Source organism: Oncorhynchus nerka, linkage group LG28, assembly GCF_034236695.1.
Source record: "Oncorhynchus nerka isolate Pitt River linkage group LG28, Oner_Uvic_2.0, whole genome shotgun sequence".
Taxonomy (NCBI): Eukaryota; Metazoa; Chordata; class Actinopteri; order Salmoniformes; family Salmonidae; genus Oncorhynchus; species Oncorhynchus nerka.
In genome coordinates this window covers 77,890,924-77,906,814 of record NC_088423.1, presented here as the reverse complement: position 1 = coordinate 77,906,814, position 15,891 = coordinate 77,890,924, and the positions used below count along the sequence as shown (strand labels likewise).

General features: G+C 39.9%; 1 protein-coding gene across 2 annotated transcripts; it reads right to left on the bottom strand.

Moving 5' to 3' along the window:
* Window positions 1-150: 150 nt before the first annotated feature.
* On the bottom strand, window positions 151-15,652 carry LOC115113708 (brain-derived neurotrophic factor). 2 transcript variants are annotated; one of them, XM_029641650.2, is made up of 2 exons: window positions 15,310-15,652; window positions 151-1,705 (listed from the first exon to the last, which is right to left on the bottom strand). In XM_029641650.2, the coding sequence occupies exon 2, from the start codon at window positions 1,682-1,684 to the stop codon at window positions 875-877; it is 810 nt and encodes a 269-aa protein (XP_029497510.1). In that variant the 5' UTR covers window positions 1,685-1,705; window positions 15,310-15,652; the 3' UTR covers window positions 151-874. The 2 variants fall into 2 exon arrangements, with proteins under 2 accessions (XP_029497510.1, XP_029497509.1); XM_029641649.2 differs by lacking the exon at window positions 15,310-15,652 and adding an exon at window positions 7,656-8,026.
* Between the last annotated feature and the right edge of the window lie 239 nt (window positions 15,653-15,891).

Sequence of the window (15,891 nt, the reverse complement as noted above, 5' to 3'; positions counted from 1 at the left end):
GGTATGCATGTAGGAAGGTAGGTATTTATGTATCTGTCTGGCCGTCCATCTGTCCATGTTTTCATGGATGTTCATAATCTTTATGCAGTGTAACTAGAAATGTAGGGTTCAAACTTTATTGACATTGGTTTTGTTTTTCAGTTGCCTATAGTCATTTTTATTTCTTCAAATATTTCAATTTAATATTGCAAACAACTTCACAACATACAAAATGAATTATATTAATCCAGAAACATATGTCAATGAATAAATTTTATATATATATATATATATATATATATTCTTATATTTTGTCCTCTGGTGGGGATAAAAAAATAAACAGCAAAGCTTTGACAACAGCACCTTGACATAGTATGTAATTCCAACATTACCTTGAGAAGTTTAGAACAGTAAACAGATAAAGTACTGAGGAGGAAAACCCTTACTGTTGAGTATGTAAACGGAATGTTTTGGTCGGTATCATATCCTTTTTTCTTAGGTGGACAAATTCTCAATTCACAATTGAAGCAGCATGCAAGTTTTTTTTAATGGAACTCGTCCTCACCCTGTCCCTCGTCCTCATCGCTCTTTTCCTTCTTTCTCACATTCTTGGCAACGTAAACAAACCACAATGTCTTGAGGAATGTGATATAGTAATTTAAACTGGGCGCAAATGACTGATCAGATCTTTTTTTAATTGTTTACAAGGTCATGAATATGTTCAATAAATAGACTGTAGTATCACTTTTACTGTATAAACTTCATCTTTTTTTACATGCAGTCCATAAAATTTTCATTTGACGGAATAATTTACCCTGTTATGTATATATACAAATAGATATTTTCTCTTTACTCTCTTTTTTAAACTCTCAATAAAATCTATACATTATATACACTATCTTCCTCTTTTAATGGTCAATGTGCATACACATGATGTGTCTATCCTTATAAACCGCCAGCCAATCTTCTTTTTGCTATCCATGGTGAGCGCTCGCACGTAGGACTGGGTTGTCCTGCATTGGGAGTTATAATGCCTCTTGTCTATTCCACGGCAGCCCTCCTTTGTGTACCCCATAGGGTTACATTTGGTCTCATAAAAGTATTGCTTCAGTTGGCCATTGGGGACAGGGACCTTTTCCAGGACGGTAACGGTCTGCCCAGACATGTCTATGGCTGTCTTTTTGTCCACAGCTGTCACCCACTGGCTAATACTATCACACACACTCAGCTCGCCACGCCGCGACGGGTCAGAATGCCGCCGTACCCTCATGGACATGTTAGCGGCGTCCAGGTAGTTTTTGTATTCCTCCAGGAGAAAAAGCAGCGGTGGCTCTAAAGGCACTTGGTTGCTGATCATCACCCGCGATGCATACAGGTCGACATCCTTGGTCTCCGTGGTGACCACAGAGGAAGGACCCCCTCCTCCCTGGCCCTTGTCAGCCCCAGGCCCCAGCTGAGCTGCTTCTCCATCCACCTCCAAGAGCTCCTCAATCACCTGCTCAAACGTGTCTGTGAGCGAGGGCAGTCCCCCATGCTGGCCCGGCCCACCCCCGCTCTGTGGAGTCCCGTGGCCCCGGCCGGCTGTCACTGCAGCACCCAAGTAGCCTTCCGTTCGGTGGCCCCGCATACCCGGGGCGTCTCTCATGGGAGCAGCTCTCATGCAACTGAAGTATGAAATAACCATAGTAAGGAACAGGATGGTCATCACTCTTCTAACCTGGTGGAACTAGAGAGAGAGAGAGAAAGAGAGAGTGGAGAGAGAGGGGTGAGAGGGGAGAGAGGATGAAATGTTAGTGCAACTTATATGTATATAATCATATGTAGCTATATTATGTATTATATAATATATCAACACTTTTCTTCCATTGAGTTATCAGAGTTGTGTGCTTATACAAAATACTGTACATAATACACTCATTATTACAGTATTCCATAATATCTCAAGGTTGGATCACAATCTAATTGTGTTCCTTTCAGCTATTACTAAGCACCATTAGGTGATGCACGCCTACCATCTCCCCCATTACTACCAGAGTATCACATCTCTCCTCCAGCTGCAAAGAAAGCCAGCAGTCTGACACCACCGTGAGTGCCCACTACTATTTGGCCAACTTGAAAATAAAGGTATAAGTAATTACCATACATGATTGGATATTTTTTTCTGGATTGGACCTCTTTAAAAATAACAACCTAGACCTAGTTGAATTAATTGCGCATGTAAGCGATTGTGCTGTTCTTGTGATTTTTTCTGTTTCCTCATTACCCATACAATATTTCCCATACAATATTTCCCATACAATATTTCCCACAAAGGCCCCAGAAGCAACATTAAGGGCTGCTGACACCAACGTTTTCAACTCAGGCCAAGTTCTTTCAGACTGGGAGTGGAGTGGCTAGGCATCATGATTTAAATGCCAGAGCATTAGCTAATTATCTCCTAATGGGCCATCCTACTAGGAAGTGCAACCCAATATATCATTATTTTCTCTTCTTCAACAACAACAAATAACAACAATTTTTTAAAACAATTACATTAAACGGATAAGGAAACTACAGTATGTCTTCATCATAATCATCATCATCACCATAATCATCATAATTATTTTTCTCATATTTTGATGTTGTAATCCCTGGATGGCATGTACTGTATCATAAACGCTATGTGGCCTGAATACTTTTTTTCAGTTTAGCTATTGAACAGGCACGTTATATCATGTTTCCAATCCAATGTCATGTATTGTAGCCTAACACGTTTCATGTGTTAGCCTGACTTCACACCACATTTGGAGTTATTGATCGATTGATTGGTTAAATAGATTAATGTTTCTGACTAGGTTCAGATAAGTGACTGTTTATTTTGTGTAATTTTGTAAAAGGCAACCAATATTTGTTGTAATATTACCATTAATATACTAAACTTGATAGGGTCAAATTGGGGGCAGGATTTATTAAGGGACATAGAGATGTTTAAATAAAGGAATGCTGAGAGTGAGCAGTAGCGCTAGCAGAGACTGAGAGAGAGTCAGTAAAGTACTGGTTAGAAAAGTGAAGAGAGGATGTGCTTGCATCCTGACACACTCACGTACCCCTTCTATCAGATGAATACTCTGTACAGCTGCTCACATAAATTTGGTACACAGACATTACAAGGGAAAGAATTCCAAAAGGGCCCAACAGAGCCAAAATATATGAATATACAAACACACCCTCATCCTCATCCTTTACCCCTAGCTCACAATAGCATCTCTTACCTTTATGCCCTATGAGTCAAAGCAATTCAACATATCCACGGACATCCCAGACCCAGAGTCAAACATATGGAAACAACCACAATATAAGAAACCTAGCTCTTGCTCTCCAGAGGGGTGCATTTAAAAATAGCCATGGCAGGGCTTTGACTGCACTCTGCATGCCGCCCTCCTTGTGTCCCGACCTGATGCAGGAATATGCTCCAAGCAGATCCGCTCCCCCACCAGGCAGTGTGGCGGACGGAAGGACCTTAGCAGAAGGGAGGGGCAGACCCCACCTAAAAAGCATTTGTTTCATTCTTAATTGGTGCCTGGGGCCACGGCTGCGATTAGCCAACGCCACGGTGACTGCCATAGAGATATTGCATCTATAAATAGGCGTGCTGGGAGTCTCACAGTCTCGATTGAGAATATCACATCCTTCTCCTTAATGAGCCGCTGAGTCCCCAAGCTCAGTGACGTGTTTCTCCAGAGTGTGAGTGTGTGTTAGAGGGAAGGGATGGGATGGAGGAGGAGAGGATGGGAGGACTTGGTTTGTACGTGTTTGCAGGGGGATGGGGGCATCTTTCCTCTTACCGACAAAACAACCTTGGAGACAAAACGCAGCCAAACATAGATGAGCAGGAAATCATTCCAACATTTTCTCAATATTGTCATTTGAAAATAATCATTCATATGAGGTAATCCTTTATCATCCTATAAAGTGTTCCTGTGACCTGTCAAATCCAATCATTAGGCTGCCCCAATGATCTAGGAAAACAAATACATGGACTGAAATCCCATCACACTGCTTACTGATACATGAACTGATTGGGGGTCCATCTTTATGTAGAAGATGCTGCAGCAGATGCAGTAGTCCTTCTTCCCTGATGGATCACTGGGGCTAAATTGCAGTAACAGGGGGTGGGGAGTCAGTGCAGGCGTCATTTTGCAGCATAACAACCACAGATGACGTCTCTCCCAGGTCTCCATAGGGGACAGGATGGAGGGGAGGTGTTTTGGGGGCAGTGCCACTCATCAGTGTGCAATTTCCTGCCAGTCCTCTGGGCCTCCTCACACCGGGAACAACAAATAATTTTATTTCTAACTCGGCTATTTCCTGTTTCCATCAGGAAAATCAATATGGCTTATGCTCTCAATCAACATCCTGTTAAAATGCAATCTAGGCGATGAATCACTTCATTGCTGTGGGACTGGCTCAGAATAACAGTACTCTCTGAGACAAACCAATCTAATTCAAACCAAAGTAAAAGTGATTCTCACCATGGCTGGTATGTTTTCATTTAATATATTAGATTTGAGAATATCTTCAGCTCTGAATTGGATTTTACAGTCAAGATGTTTTTATCTCCAGGTAATCAGTGCAGTGTTATTTAATGATCATGTACTGAATACGTACAGTATGGGTGTGGAAGAGAACAAGCAAACTTCCACACTCTATCCAGCCATAACATGTATTCCGTAATATCAATATTCCATAAATAAAATCAATCCTTTACAGTTGCATTTGATGCATTCAGAACGTTCATAGATAAAAGTTGACGGATTTCCACATAGTGGCAGGGCTTTGCGATGACACATTCAGAGCACCTGTTCAATTGTTGTGAGAGAGGCAGGCACAGCTATACGGTTGGGTTTAGAGAAAGCATGGTGCCTTGCAGTGTTTGCTCTTCGTGTCAGGTGGGGATTATAATGAAAAATCTCCCTTTGACAGATGCTGGAGTGGATTCACAAACACAATGGTGTTTCAACCATGTACAAAACTCAGCACATGACAACATATGACTTCATGTTTCACTTACACTTAACTTACACAGTCATGAATGTGGGCAAAATTTCTGTGGCAATACATATTAACTTTCTTTTTCAATGAGTAATTTTCTCACGATTCTTGTCTTAACACAACTCTCTTTTTTTATGTTTTCACTTTGAAAACACATTGTCAAGTAAGTCACTACGAGGGGGACAATACCCAGTCTCCAGATGATCCAAGATCCCTGTACATCAGCTTGTGCTGTAGCTACACCAATCAACATGTTTTCCTATCCAGTCCATTAAGATATGACCTTTGGATGTGCTCCAAATAAACCTACCAAAAAGATAATGCTTCATTTATATGAACTATATATTTTGGAAACATACTAGAGGACTCAGTCACAATATACAAATGTAACGCCATTATCCTTTTTCCCCCCAGTAATAGCTGCAGATGCAGTAACAGATGCAACCAAGAAACAACGTGGAAGCCTGTTTTGAGAGATCTGCTCCCTATCTGACACTTGCAAATAGCATCTTGAAATGGATAAGAATCATAAAATAAATGTAATGACCACTTAAAACAAGACATGTTAAGACTGTTGGAATATGTTCCAGTAGATCATGAAGGCCCAAGTGGCATCTTTTCCATTGACAGACAATGTGGGCGTTGTCCTCCACCACTTCATCTGGAAAGAACCAGTGAGTGTCATTAATGTGGCAGTTTATAAAAGACAGGTCCAATAGCCTATATATAACAATATCATAATATTCAAAGGTTACCCACTTCATACTTAAGCCACCTCCTGATAAACTTAGTACTCCAATAAGTGCAACATTTCCAGGCATGTCTATCCATAAGTTGCACTTACTAATTAGTGGTGCAACATGCTAGCTTGTCAAAGTGACTGCCAACCAGGTCACACAGGTAAAATGATAACTGCTTCAAAACCACAGCCTAACAATATTTTATTATGTGTACATTGGCTGTCAAAATTACAAGTTGCCAATTGCTAGCCTGTAATACCAGTGTAGGCCATCTTAATTCATTAACAAACATAAGGTCTACATTACATGTGAATTAATTTATTGACACTGTCAGACAGTGTCCCCACATAGGTCAACAAGCCCAGTACTCTGTGCTCTCTTTGGGATTTTTACAACCATTAAATAGCCCTTATAGACCCTTAGGATAATTACATTTAGCAACGTGATGAAAGACATGTCTTGAAGATAATGACTTTCATCAACAGTGCTCAATTTAGCTTATTAGCCTACTGCACATATTCATATTTAAATAAATCATGAGTATCTTAAAACGATGTTGATTGGAATTTGATTGCAAGTGGTGTATACGAACAATAATAAGATAAAGGGGCAACAGCAGCACATTAGACCTAGACCTAGTCCTACTTTAAAACGGGTGTCAAGATGTTTCCATATATTTGCGCTAGGTGGCGTATTAGACCACGAAATGTTCTTAAGACACATCCTCTCTCTCTCTCTCTCTCTCTCTCTCTCTCTCTCTCACACACACGCACACACACACACACACACACACACACACACACACACACACACACACACACACACACTTACTTACTTTAAGGCGATAACAAAGTCAAAAAGGAAAACATGAACACTTGTAGACTGAAAAAGTAAAAGGTTACTAAACAAGAAGAAAATCGTGTTAACCGAATGGCATTAATTCATATTTAGTTAGTTTTCCAAGTCTGTGCCAAATTTGGAGCCTACTTTCAGAGCTATTTGATGCAATGTCCCGAGACAAACTAGCCTACACGACAAAACAGCAACAATCTCAGACAGAAAGCAAACAAAAATCTCTACACCAAACATTAACCAGGTTTACTTGGTAAACAGCAGTATCGCGGCGCTGTTGGGTTGTTCTCGACCTAGAGCGTATAAAATGTAATAATTGTGGATTTTCCGCGTACTCCTTGATAATTGCGCGACTGCTCCATGTAGGGATTCGTTTTAAAATCCGTATATTCATCCTCGCCTTTCCTTGTGAGGTTATCCGGATTAAGAGAGTGCTAGACCAACACTGCAGGGTATAGCTGAGCATAGGTCTCAAGTTTCCTATAAAGTCTTAATGACTACATCAAACTTTTGTTTTCATAATTTGCTTACAAACCTGTCTTTTTTTATTTTTAGAAAATATAGTCAATTTACAGATTGTTAAAAATATATGTTATCTGAATTACGATGCTATATTATTTAACATAACATTTAAATGCATTGCATTTATGGATTATGGGTTTAAAGGAATAATCTACAATAGGCCTACAGCCCATGTTGGTAGGCAATGTAGCCTACTCGCCTATTTCTTACAGTGGCAATCGCCAACATGGCTAAATGTACAACCCTTCGCATTAATTAACCAGCTAAATACATCAGAAAACTAAATGATTACCTCCACTGACCTCTTTCGTGGTCCCTATTAGAAATTCAATCAGCATAATAACGCCGTTTTGTTATTAATGAACAAGAGGATAGAGTTACACGTATCCTCTCTCAAACTGCGACCGAGTCGGTGCGCCTGCATGATCCCCAACTTGATTACAATACTTTTAAAACATCTCCCCACTTACAAAACGAGCGAGCATCGACACAGCAGATCGAATATGATCAAAAAAGTTTAGAAAAACATACCTTTTACCGCCCAGTCGTAAAGGAGACCATTCAACAGGACAGTGTCATCTGGGATGTTTTGGACAACCCCCTGTGTAATTACTTAAGCTATATTTTCCCTGTACTGTCCGACAGCTTCAGGATATCTCTTCAGCTTTGGAGCAAATAGATTAAATTATTGATGGTGGAAATTGCATGGTTGAGGTAATGGACTCCCATGGCTGCGCGACTCCTTTGGAGATCGCTTAAAACCGAAGGGGTTGCATGCTATACGCCGCACCGCGACGGCACTACGCGATGAGAGACCTCTTGAGCTTGAAATGACGCCTGTATCCCTTGCAATTACAGTAACTTACTACATAATGACGTTGCAGCATGTGACTCTCCGCTGGCTGACTGGTTGCTTGCCACCAAACACGGTTACCAGAGTCCTAAAGCAGGCCTAGCTCTCATCATGCTTTTTATACGCCTTTGGTCGACAGATGGGAGTGGGATAAAGAAGGGATTGGCCATGGATCTTTCTTCCGTGTTTCACTGACATCAGATGTGATATTTTTGTAGCTGTACTGTTCATAAAAAAAATAATAACGCATTTGATTCTGTGCCATGTGGCTACATTGCGTGTCATGATAAGTGGTGAATAGATCTGATAAGATGTCCGAGGCGTATAGCCTGTATATATATATGTGTGTGTGTGTGTGTGTGTGTGTGTGTGTGTGTGTGTGTGTGTGTGTGTTGGTCTTAAAAAAAAATCCCAAATAAATAATGAAAATAAGAAAACCAATACCCTACCCAAAAATAGAGATTCTTATTCCATGCATTTTACCAGAAATATGGCATTTATTTAGAGAGCACTGTTACTTTAGTTGTGAAATTGGACAGAATCACAGAATTCATTAACGTGTTATAACTAAGTGTATATTCTGTACGGGATTGATTAAGTCTACAGAACACTTACGACTAGCAGTGGATACATTGAAATGCTCCTGTATAGACCAGAAGAAGTGTTATAAATGCACAAGGTAAGCCTGCCTAGCTAGACCTCGTTTTCCGAAGCCTTTGAAATGGTTTATCGTCAGATCCCATAGGTAGGCTATGCCATGTATGTTATACCAACAAAACTATGGGTTACAAGTAGATATAACCATCTCAGGGAATGTCCAAAGTTAAGACAAAGAAGCATTTGAATAGGCTAGCTCTCGAAATTGTTGTAACTTAAATTGAAGAATCCGCAGATTCAATACAAAATAGCCATTTTACCAGACGCCTTTATCCAACTTGACATATAATCATGCGTGCACATTTAACTTATCTGTGGGAATACCTCGTTGTGCCATTATACCAGTGCACAAATATTCAGCAACATGGACAGCGCCGCGATCAGCTCGAGAAAACAACAACACCATTGTCAGTGTTGTGGTCAGCGCGCCCACGAACTAAACATTCAGCACCACGGACAGCGCCTCTATCAACGCGCCGCATACTAAACATTCAGAACCGCAGACAGCACCACGATTTGCGCGAAGTGAATGACTGATCGCTGATTGCAAACTAGAGTTACTGAACAGCGCCGCTTCCAGGCAACCTATATAATGAGAATATTCCATGCCCTAGTTGTTGGGATCTATGCAGGCGGAAAGCCTACTGGTAGACACTTTTTGCCATGATACCAATTGTCTCCATTCCCTTTTCCCCTAACATAAAATTGTAAACTTCTCATAACACATAACTTAATCATATGAAAGCAAAAGTCTTATCATTAAATACAAGGCTTCTCAATATTAAAGATATATACTCAATAAAATGTACACGTTATTCTGAAGATCCCAGCAGTGTTCAATAAGGCTTGAATCAATAAACTTGGAAAAGGAAAAAAAATGTCTCACTTAAATTAATAAAGCTTTAAACTTTAGCATCCAGTGGGTGTTTAGAGAAGTCAAGTGATGAAGAGAAAAGGTTGTGGGCTCAACCTCAGTCAAATGAAGGAAACAGCTCATTGTCCTTGTGGCTTGGACCTCCTCCAATGAAAGATTTATTGTGATGTGTTTGCTATATGGCCATCGTGATTCTTCTCTGTACAAGTTAATGAGGTGGATGGTTCTTACTTGGCATATAGCAGTATGGGATTGAATGCTCACACCTGTTTTGTGATTCACTCCACCTCCAACACACCTGGGGACATGCCAAGATGAATATAGCCCTCCCCGAAGGATCACAGTAGGCGAGGGCAAACTCTGGATGACAAAGAGTTGCATCAGCAATCGCTGAGCGACATGACTCCAAAAAAAAGAAGCTTGCACGGGGGCTGTTCCAACAAGGTAATTCATATATAAATCACTTGGCATCTCATTAGAAGAACAACAACATGGTCTCTCTCATATCTGCAAATACAGCACAATGCAAGGTGGCGTTCTAAGTAGTGGTAAATTCAGGAGACTTGTTACCTAAGAGAGTTGGTTTGAGGAGATTATTTTGCATTTTGTGTAGAACTTCAAAATGAAGTTTAGCGTGTCTGAAATAAAGTGCATCGCAACAGAATTTAAAATGCACGCTTAAGCAAAGTCAGAAAGAGCTAGCCAATACCGAGTACCATGCTGTGCTATGCTATACAATGCTATGCTATGCTATACTATACGTGTCAGTGCTAATGATCAGCCCTTGCACCTACAGTACACTATGTGTCTGATGAAGGTTACATTGGGTGCCTGATCAGAACTTGCTGCCCCTAAACTAAAACTCAGACACACTCACTCATGCTAACATAAGACCCTTATGTTATGTTGAGCAGTGAACCAAACTGGCTTTCAGCATGCCACTTTCAGAATAAAAGATTTCAGACAATCACCAATCATTTTTCAGAAAATAGACATAATTCTTGAGGTTAAGTGTGGGACATCTCCCACTAGGGTTATCTTTGTCAAAAAGTGTCATTGCTATGCAAAAGGAGTTCTCAAGAGTGATGGGTACTTTACCATGAATGGTGTGGCAAGCCAACATTTCCTTGTTTCACGTCTTTCATAACATTACAATCCTTGGACAGAAGTGGCATACTCATGCTTTCTATTACCCACTGAACTATTTTCTACTCAGAAATGGGCAGCATGATGAATTAGATTTTTTAAAATATAAACACGTAAAGTTAGGCTACTTGAAGGGTACTATGAGGTGGTTTGATCATGCAATTTAGAGCATGGTGATGGAGCCCTGTTCACTCCCATAGGTTATCTTAGTGGCAGTAACCAGAAATCTGAAGCATGGAATATACACTCTCTCCAGCTTTTACACCATTTTCAATGTGAGCGAATATTGAACTTAATTTTGTATTTTGGGTGAACTAAACTTGTAAAAACTAAAACAGACATACAATTTTAAACAGATGGTTCTGAAGTCCATAAACAAATCATTTAGAAATATTGAATAACGTTTTGAAGTTAAAGACAACATGATAGTCTTCACTTAGCGAACACAAGAAGCACACACTGTGGCACCCTATACCTGCTCTTCACTGACCAGATGCCCAAAACAACACTGATGACACTACACACAGGCATACATCTTTTCACATCTTCTCTTGCCAAATGTGACATAATTCTGACAAGTCAGCGATGCCAAGACCCACACTGTGACATGAACATTCAATTAAGACACCTTCAGAAGATACCTCTTGGAAGTAATCAGACAATAGAATAACACGGCCCTGTGGCAGCATCAAATTGGGCATCATAAGCATATCTGCTGAGAATGAGCTACTCTATATCAAAATTCACACTTCAGGGTACAATTAACCCTTTCTCTGCTTCCCATGAAACATAATGAATATCCGGCTATAGTGTTATTAAGAACCAATGGTAAGTTTGAACTCTAGTCTGTCTATGTATATACTGCCCAAACCCTGTGGGAACACCTGGATGAGAAAATGCATAAGGCATAACAAGCTCAGTTCGGGGGAATATGCAAGAAGTCTCATATATCTTTCTCTCACTCACTCACTCACTCACTCACTCACTCACTCACTCACTCACACACACAAACCACAAAACAACAAAAACACACACTTTGTTTCATCAAATTGACTGCAGCACCAACTCACACAAATGAAATGTACAGACACATAAATGTTTGCCAGAATGTCTGGAGGATCTAAGCTGAGCTCTTATTTGAGCACGACACCCAAGTATTTCAATAGGTAAGGTAAATGAGTCGCTCGCCCCTCCCTGTCCATAACAGAGGCATCCAACTTGATGTCAATATCAAAAGAGTGTGAAAAGCCAACCAGTGGTAGAGCTGAGTACCCCATTCCATATTCAAACACTCATGGCAGGAGTCCAACTCTACCACATAAGACATCTCAAAGTTATGCTGAATACAAATATTAATTAGGCTACTGTACAGACACATATGCATAATATGCATGCACAACAAATGCTTTTACAATTACATATATTTTTCTGAGCACATTCAGTACAATGCATTCTCTTTAATCAATTACATGTAAGAACGGAATTGAGTTGATTGTAAATATAATTTTCTGAACAGACGCAATTCATCGGACCTCATTGTTCCACACACACAAAGACACCCACATACACACACCGAATTGTCCTGCAGTGGCGTCATGCCAGCAGCCAGTCAGACTCTTGTCTCGTTGGTTACAATTACTGGACAAGCAGCACAGCAAGGTATTGGTTTTGGAAACAACAACCTCGACATATTGTGTTGGATCAGCTATTGTAATCGTGTATTCCCATGATTTAAAATAACCAAGATGTGTCTCGGCATCGTTGAATAGATAAATAGCTGGATTCAAACGTTTCAACCCGCCATAACTCATTATGATGACATGATAACTAGATGGATGGAGGTGCTGATGATGAAAATGATGACCACACCGCCGCCGATTATAATCCGATTATTACAATATTATTATCATTAGCCAATTAATATTATGATAATCATTAGCCTTTTGTTGGTTTTGTTTTTTACTGTTGTGGAAATGTTAAACTATCCCCTATCCAATTACGCACGATAAGGATGGAAACTGATTTTTGTTTTGTAAAAACATTGTGTTGAGAGTCGGAGTTCCAACTGGAGTGTTATCAACTGTTAGCCTACTTCAGATCCTACCATGTAAAATAATAAAATACTTCCGAGAGCTATAGGCTATAGCTACAGCTATACATATTCATAGCCCTCGCCATTTAAAGTTCATGAAAGGTTGACTCGGAAAACTAAACACCTTTATAGGAACGCAAACAGAAATATCTCTCATCGCCCCTGTGAGTCATCTATAAAGAATGAAACACGCATATTCTGTCAAATATGATGCCACAATAGCATTTAATGTTATTTGGAATGAAACCTACCATCCTCAGATTTGTTATTGACGCCCACCCCAACTCTGCAGCGCTAAGAGTGCGGAGATGGGGGCGGGTTGAGGGAGATTCTCAGTAAGATAACACATCCCCATTTATGGACTGATCCGATGACGTACATTGCAGAAAGTTCTAAAAAAAAACTTCATACATACAAAGTGTGTCGTGCCACCCCACAGACCCCCCCTACCCCGCCTCCGCTCTTCCCTCCCTCCGCACGCCTACACATAAACCCACTTCTCCTCTCGCTACGACTTTCCTGAAGAAAATACGTTATTCCTGAGAAAATTATTAAAAGAAAAAGCTGACCAAAGTAAGAAATATAACAGATAATCTGAAAATCTAATAAATAACAATATACACGCTGCTTTGTATGCAGCCAATTTGTCATGTTGCCGCTGGTCTACTCATTCATAAACCCACCGCAACAAATAAAACGAAAACGTTTTAGGCGATCGATTCGTTGAGCATAGCCCTAGTAATTATCATCTTATTATATAAAACATTTGATTAATAATATTAACATGATTCCTCTTGTTCTTATTATTACAGCTGTGATATATGTTACAACACACAGCGTCATCCTAACTAACGGGTCTCCTGCTTTCCTATAGGCAATAGCCTAATAAGTATACTAATTTCGTTAAATTATTAAGTACATTATTTAATTAAATAATGAGTCACGCATGGACTATGTTTTAAAGAGCCTTATTTGGTTATCTAAAGCAGGCTAGAATTGAACTTAAACATGTCATTTAAAAACACAATGAAGCTGTAATAATTCAGCCGTAGCCTATAAATGAGGATAATGCATCAATAATGCATTGAAATGTAACCCCACTGGAAGCCTCTTGATTAAAACAGGGCTGCGAGCGCTTGTGGGCGTTGATATCTCAGGGTTTCTCGCGCAGCTGTTTGCCATTCAATAGCATCGTCCTGAAATCAGAATATTTGAACTGAAGCCGTACAAAGAGATAGATTGAATACAGACAATATCCTGCAGTTTCTTCGCTGGCACGCAAGACGAATTTCTAAAGTCCGTTGGGTGTTAAATCAGCAAAAACATTGTTCAAATCAATTTGAAGATCGTCGCAATCTTGCATGTCTGATTTTCTACCGTCTTAAAAACACACTGCTTTCAGACTATTTCTTATCATCTTATCTCGCACCACCTTTAGCCAGCCATAGCCTAACATCTGTCAATAGACAGTTTGACCACGCCTATCTTTCTTGTAATTTCAGATCTCTGATTGCATCTTTGAAATTCATCTGATTTCTATGCGAGGATTTCTCGGTAATGTTTGTGTTATTCATATTTCATTAAATCATTGTGTAATTTGTGGTTTTGCTATTTATTGTAAAGGTGGAAGTTGTCTTCGACAGGTCGAATGTGGGCTACACAGACTTGCGCGCGGACAAAGAGGGGTAGCAGGTGATGCTAGTGCTAGAGTGAAAGCGCAGTATGAATGAAACCGAGGAGCGGCTGTAGTAAAGACACAAGTGATTTGATCGGGATGACGGAGGATGGTAAGATGTTAAGCAGATAAGAGTAGGCTATTTTTTGCCGCTTAGGGTCGAGAGAGGAATAAAATAGTTTGATATGAAAAATACATATATGCCTGGATAGATAGATAGATAGATAGATAGATATAGATATGCCCTAATATGAAGCGAGTCAGTGAGAAGGTAGCCTGGGCTGAGGCTAATATTTTATTTAGGACATGCACCATTATTCTGCTTAGTGTCGGGTAGAATGATTCATGAATTGCGCATTCCAAAGTTCCATTTCGATTGGGAGACAGGATCCCGTAGCCTAGATTGTGTTGCAGTAAATGTTTAAAAAATATATTTGAGTGATTCTAAAGGTTTTGTTTACGAGTTTTATTAAGCTTCCCTTCATGCATAGCCTTGGTAAGTCACTCTGAACAAGAGCGTTTGCTAAATGACTACAACATAAACCTAAACGAGTGCTTTGCGTGTTTAATTTAAGGCTCCATCATGTACTCATAGTAATGATAAATATTGTAATCTGTATACAAATATACATCCTTCAAACGAAACTTTGATGAGGTTAAATAGCACTCTGCATAAATCCATAAACGCTGACTGTTATCAATCAAATCAAATCAAAATAGTAATTCAAATTGGAAAATAATTAGCTGGATATAATTTCACGCAAATCAATGCACAATATCATGCATTTGATAGGATCCAAGTTCAATTTGAAACCATAAAACAATATAGACGATAATGACAAGGATTGCGAATGAATAACAATGAATCACAATGGTGTGAACTCTTACCTTTTTAAGGGCTGACAACCACTATCAGTGGTTAGATCTCCAAGACCAAGACTTGCATTTCCCAAAGTTAAAGCTGTATACCACGACTGGAGCTTGAAAAGAACGCACGCCCTATACAGCGGCTCTAAGATTTCAACTTTCACATGCTCTAAGTGGCGAGACCAATCTCAAAGCGCAAGCCCTTCATTGATACGCGCATTTCTCCTATTTTCCGTTTTAGATCACAGGGCTCCCTCAGCATACTCTTACCAAAAGTTGAAAAAAATTCCCCAGCTTTGGTAAGGGAACAGCAAAAGAGAGTTGATGTCCACTTGGTGTTTTAGTCCATGCAACGACTCCGGTGCCTCTGTCCAACGTGCTGAAAGCATAACACAGCGAGGGTAACTAAGGGGGCAAAAAAAATCTATAGTTTTGTTAAGTGCCATTTGATACTGCTTTACTCTACTGCTTCTCAACGCCTCGTCACGTGAACGTTTTTCTCCCCAAGCCCGTCCTGTTAATATTTGATCACATGTTGGCCGGACCTTAAGAAAAGCAGCATCTATACCAAAAGCCTCTAGTCACCACAAAGGCTCAATCAAA

Excerpts from the sequence above, each read along its gene's own strand:
- LOC115113708 (XM_029641650.2), bottom strand. The coding sequence starts at position 1,684 with ATGACCATCCTGTTCCTTACTATGGTTATTTCATACTTCAGTTGCATG.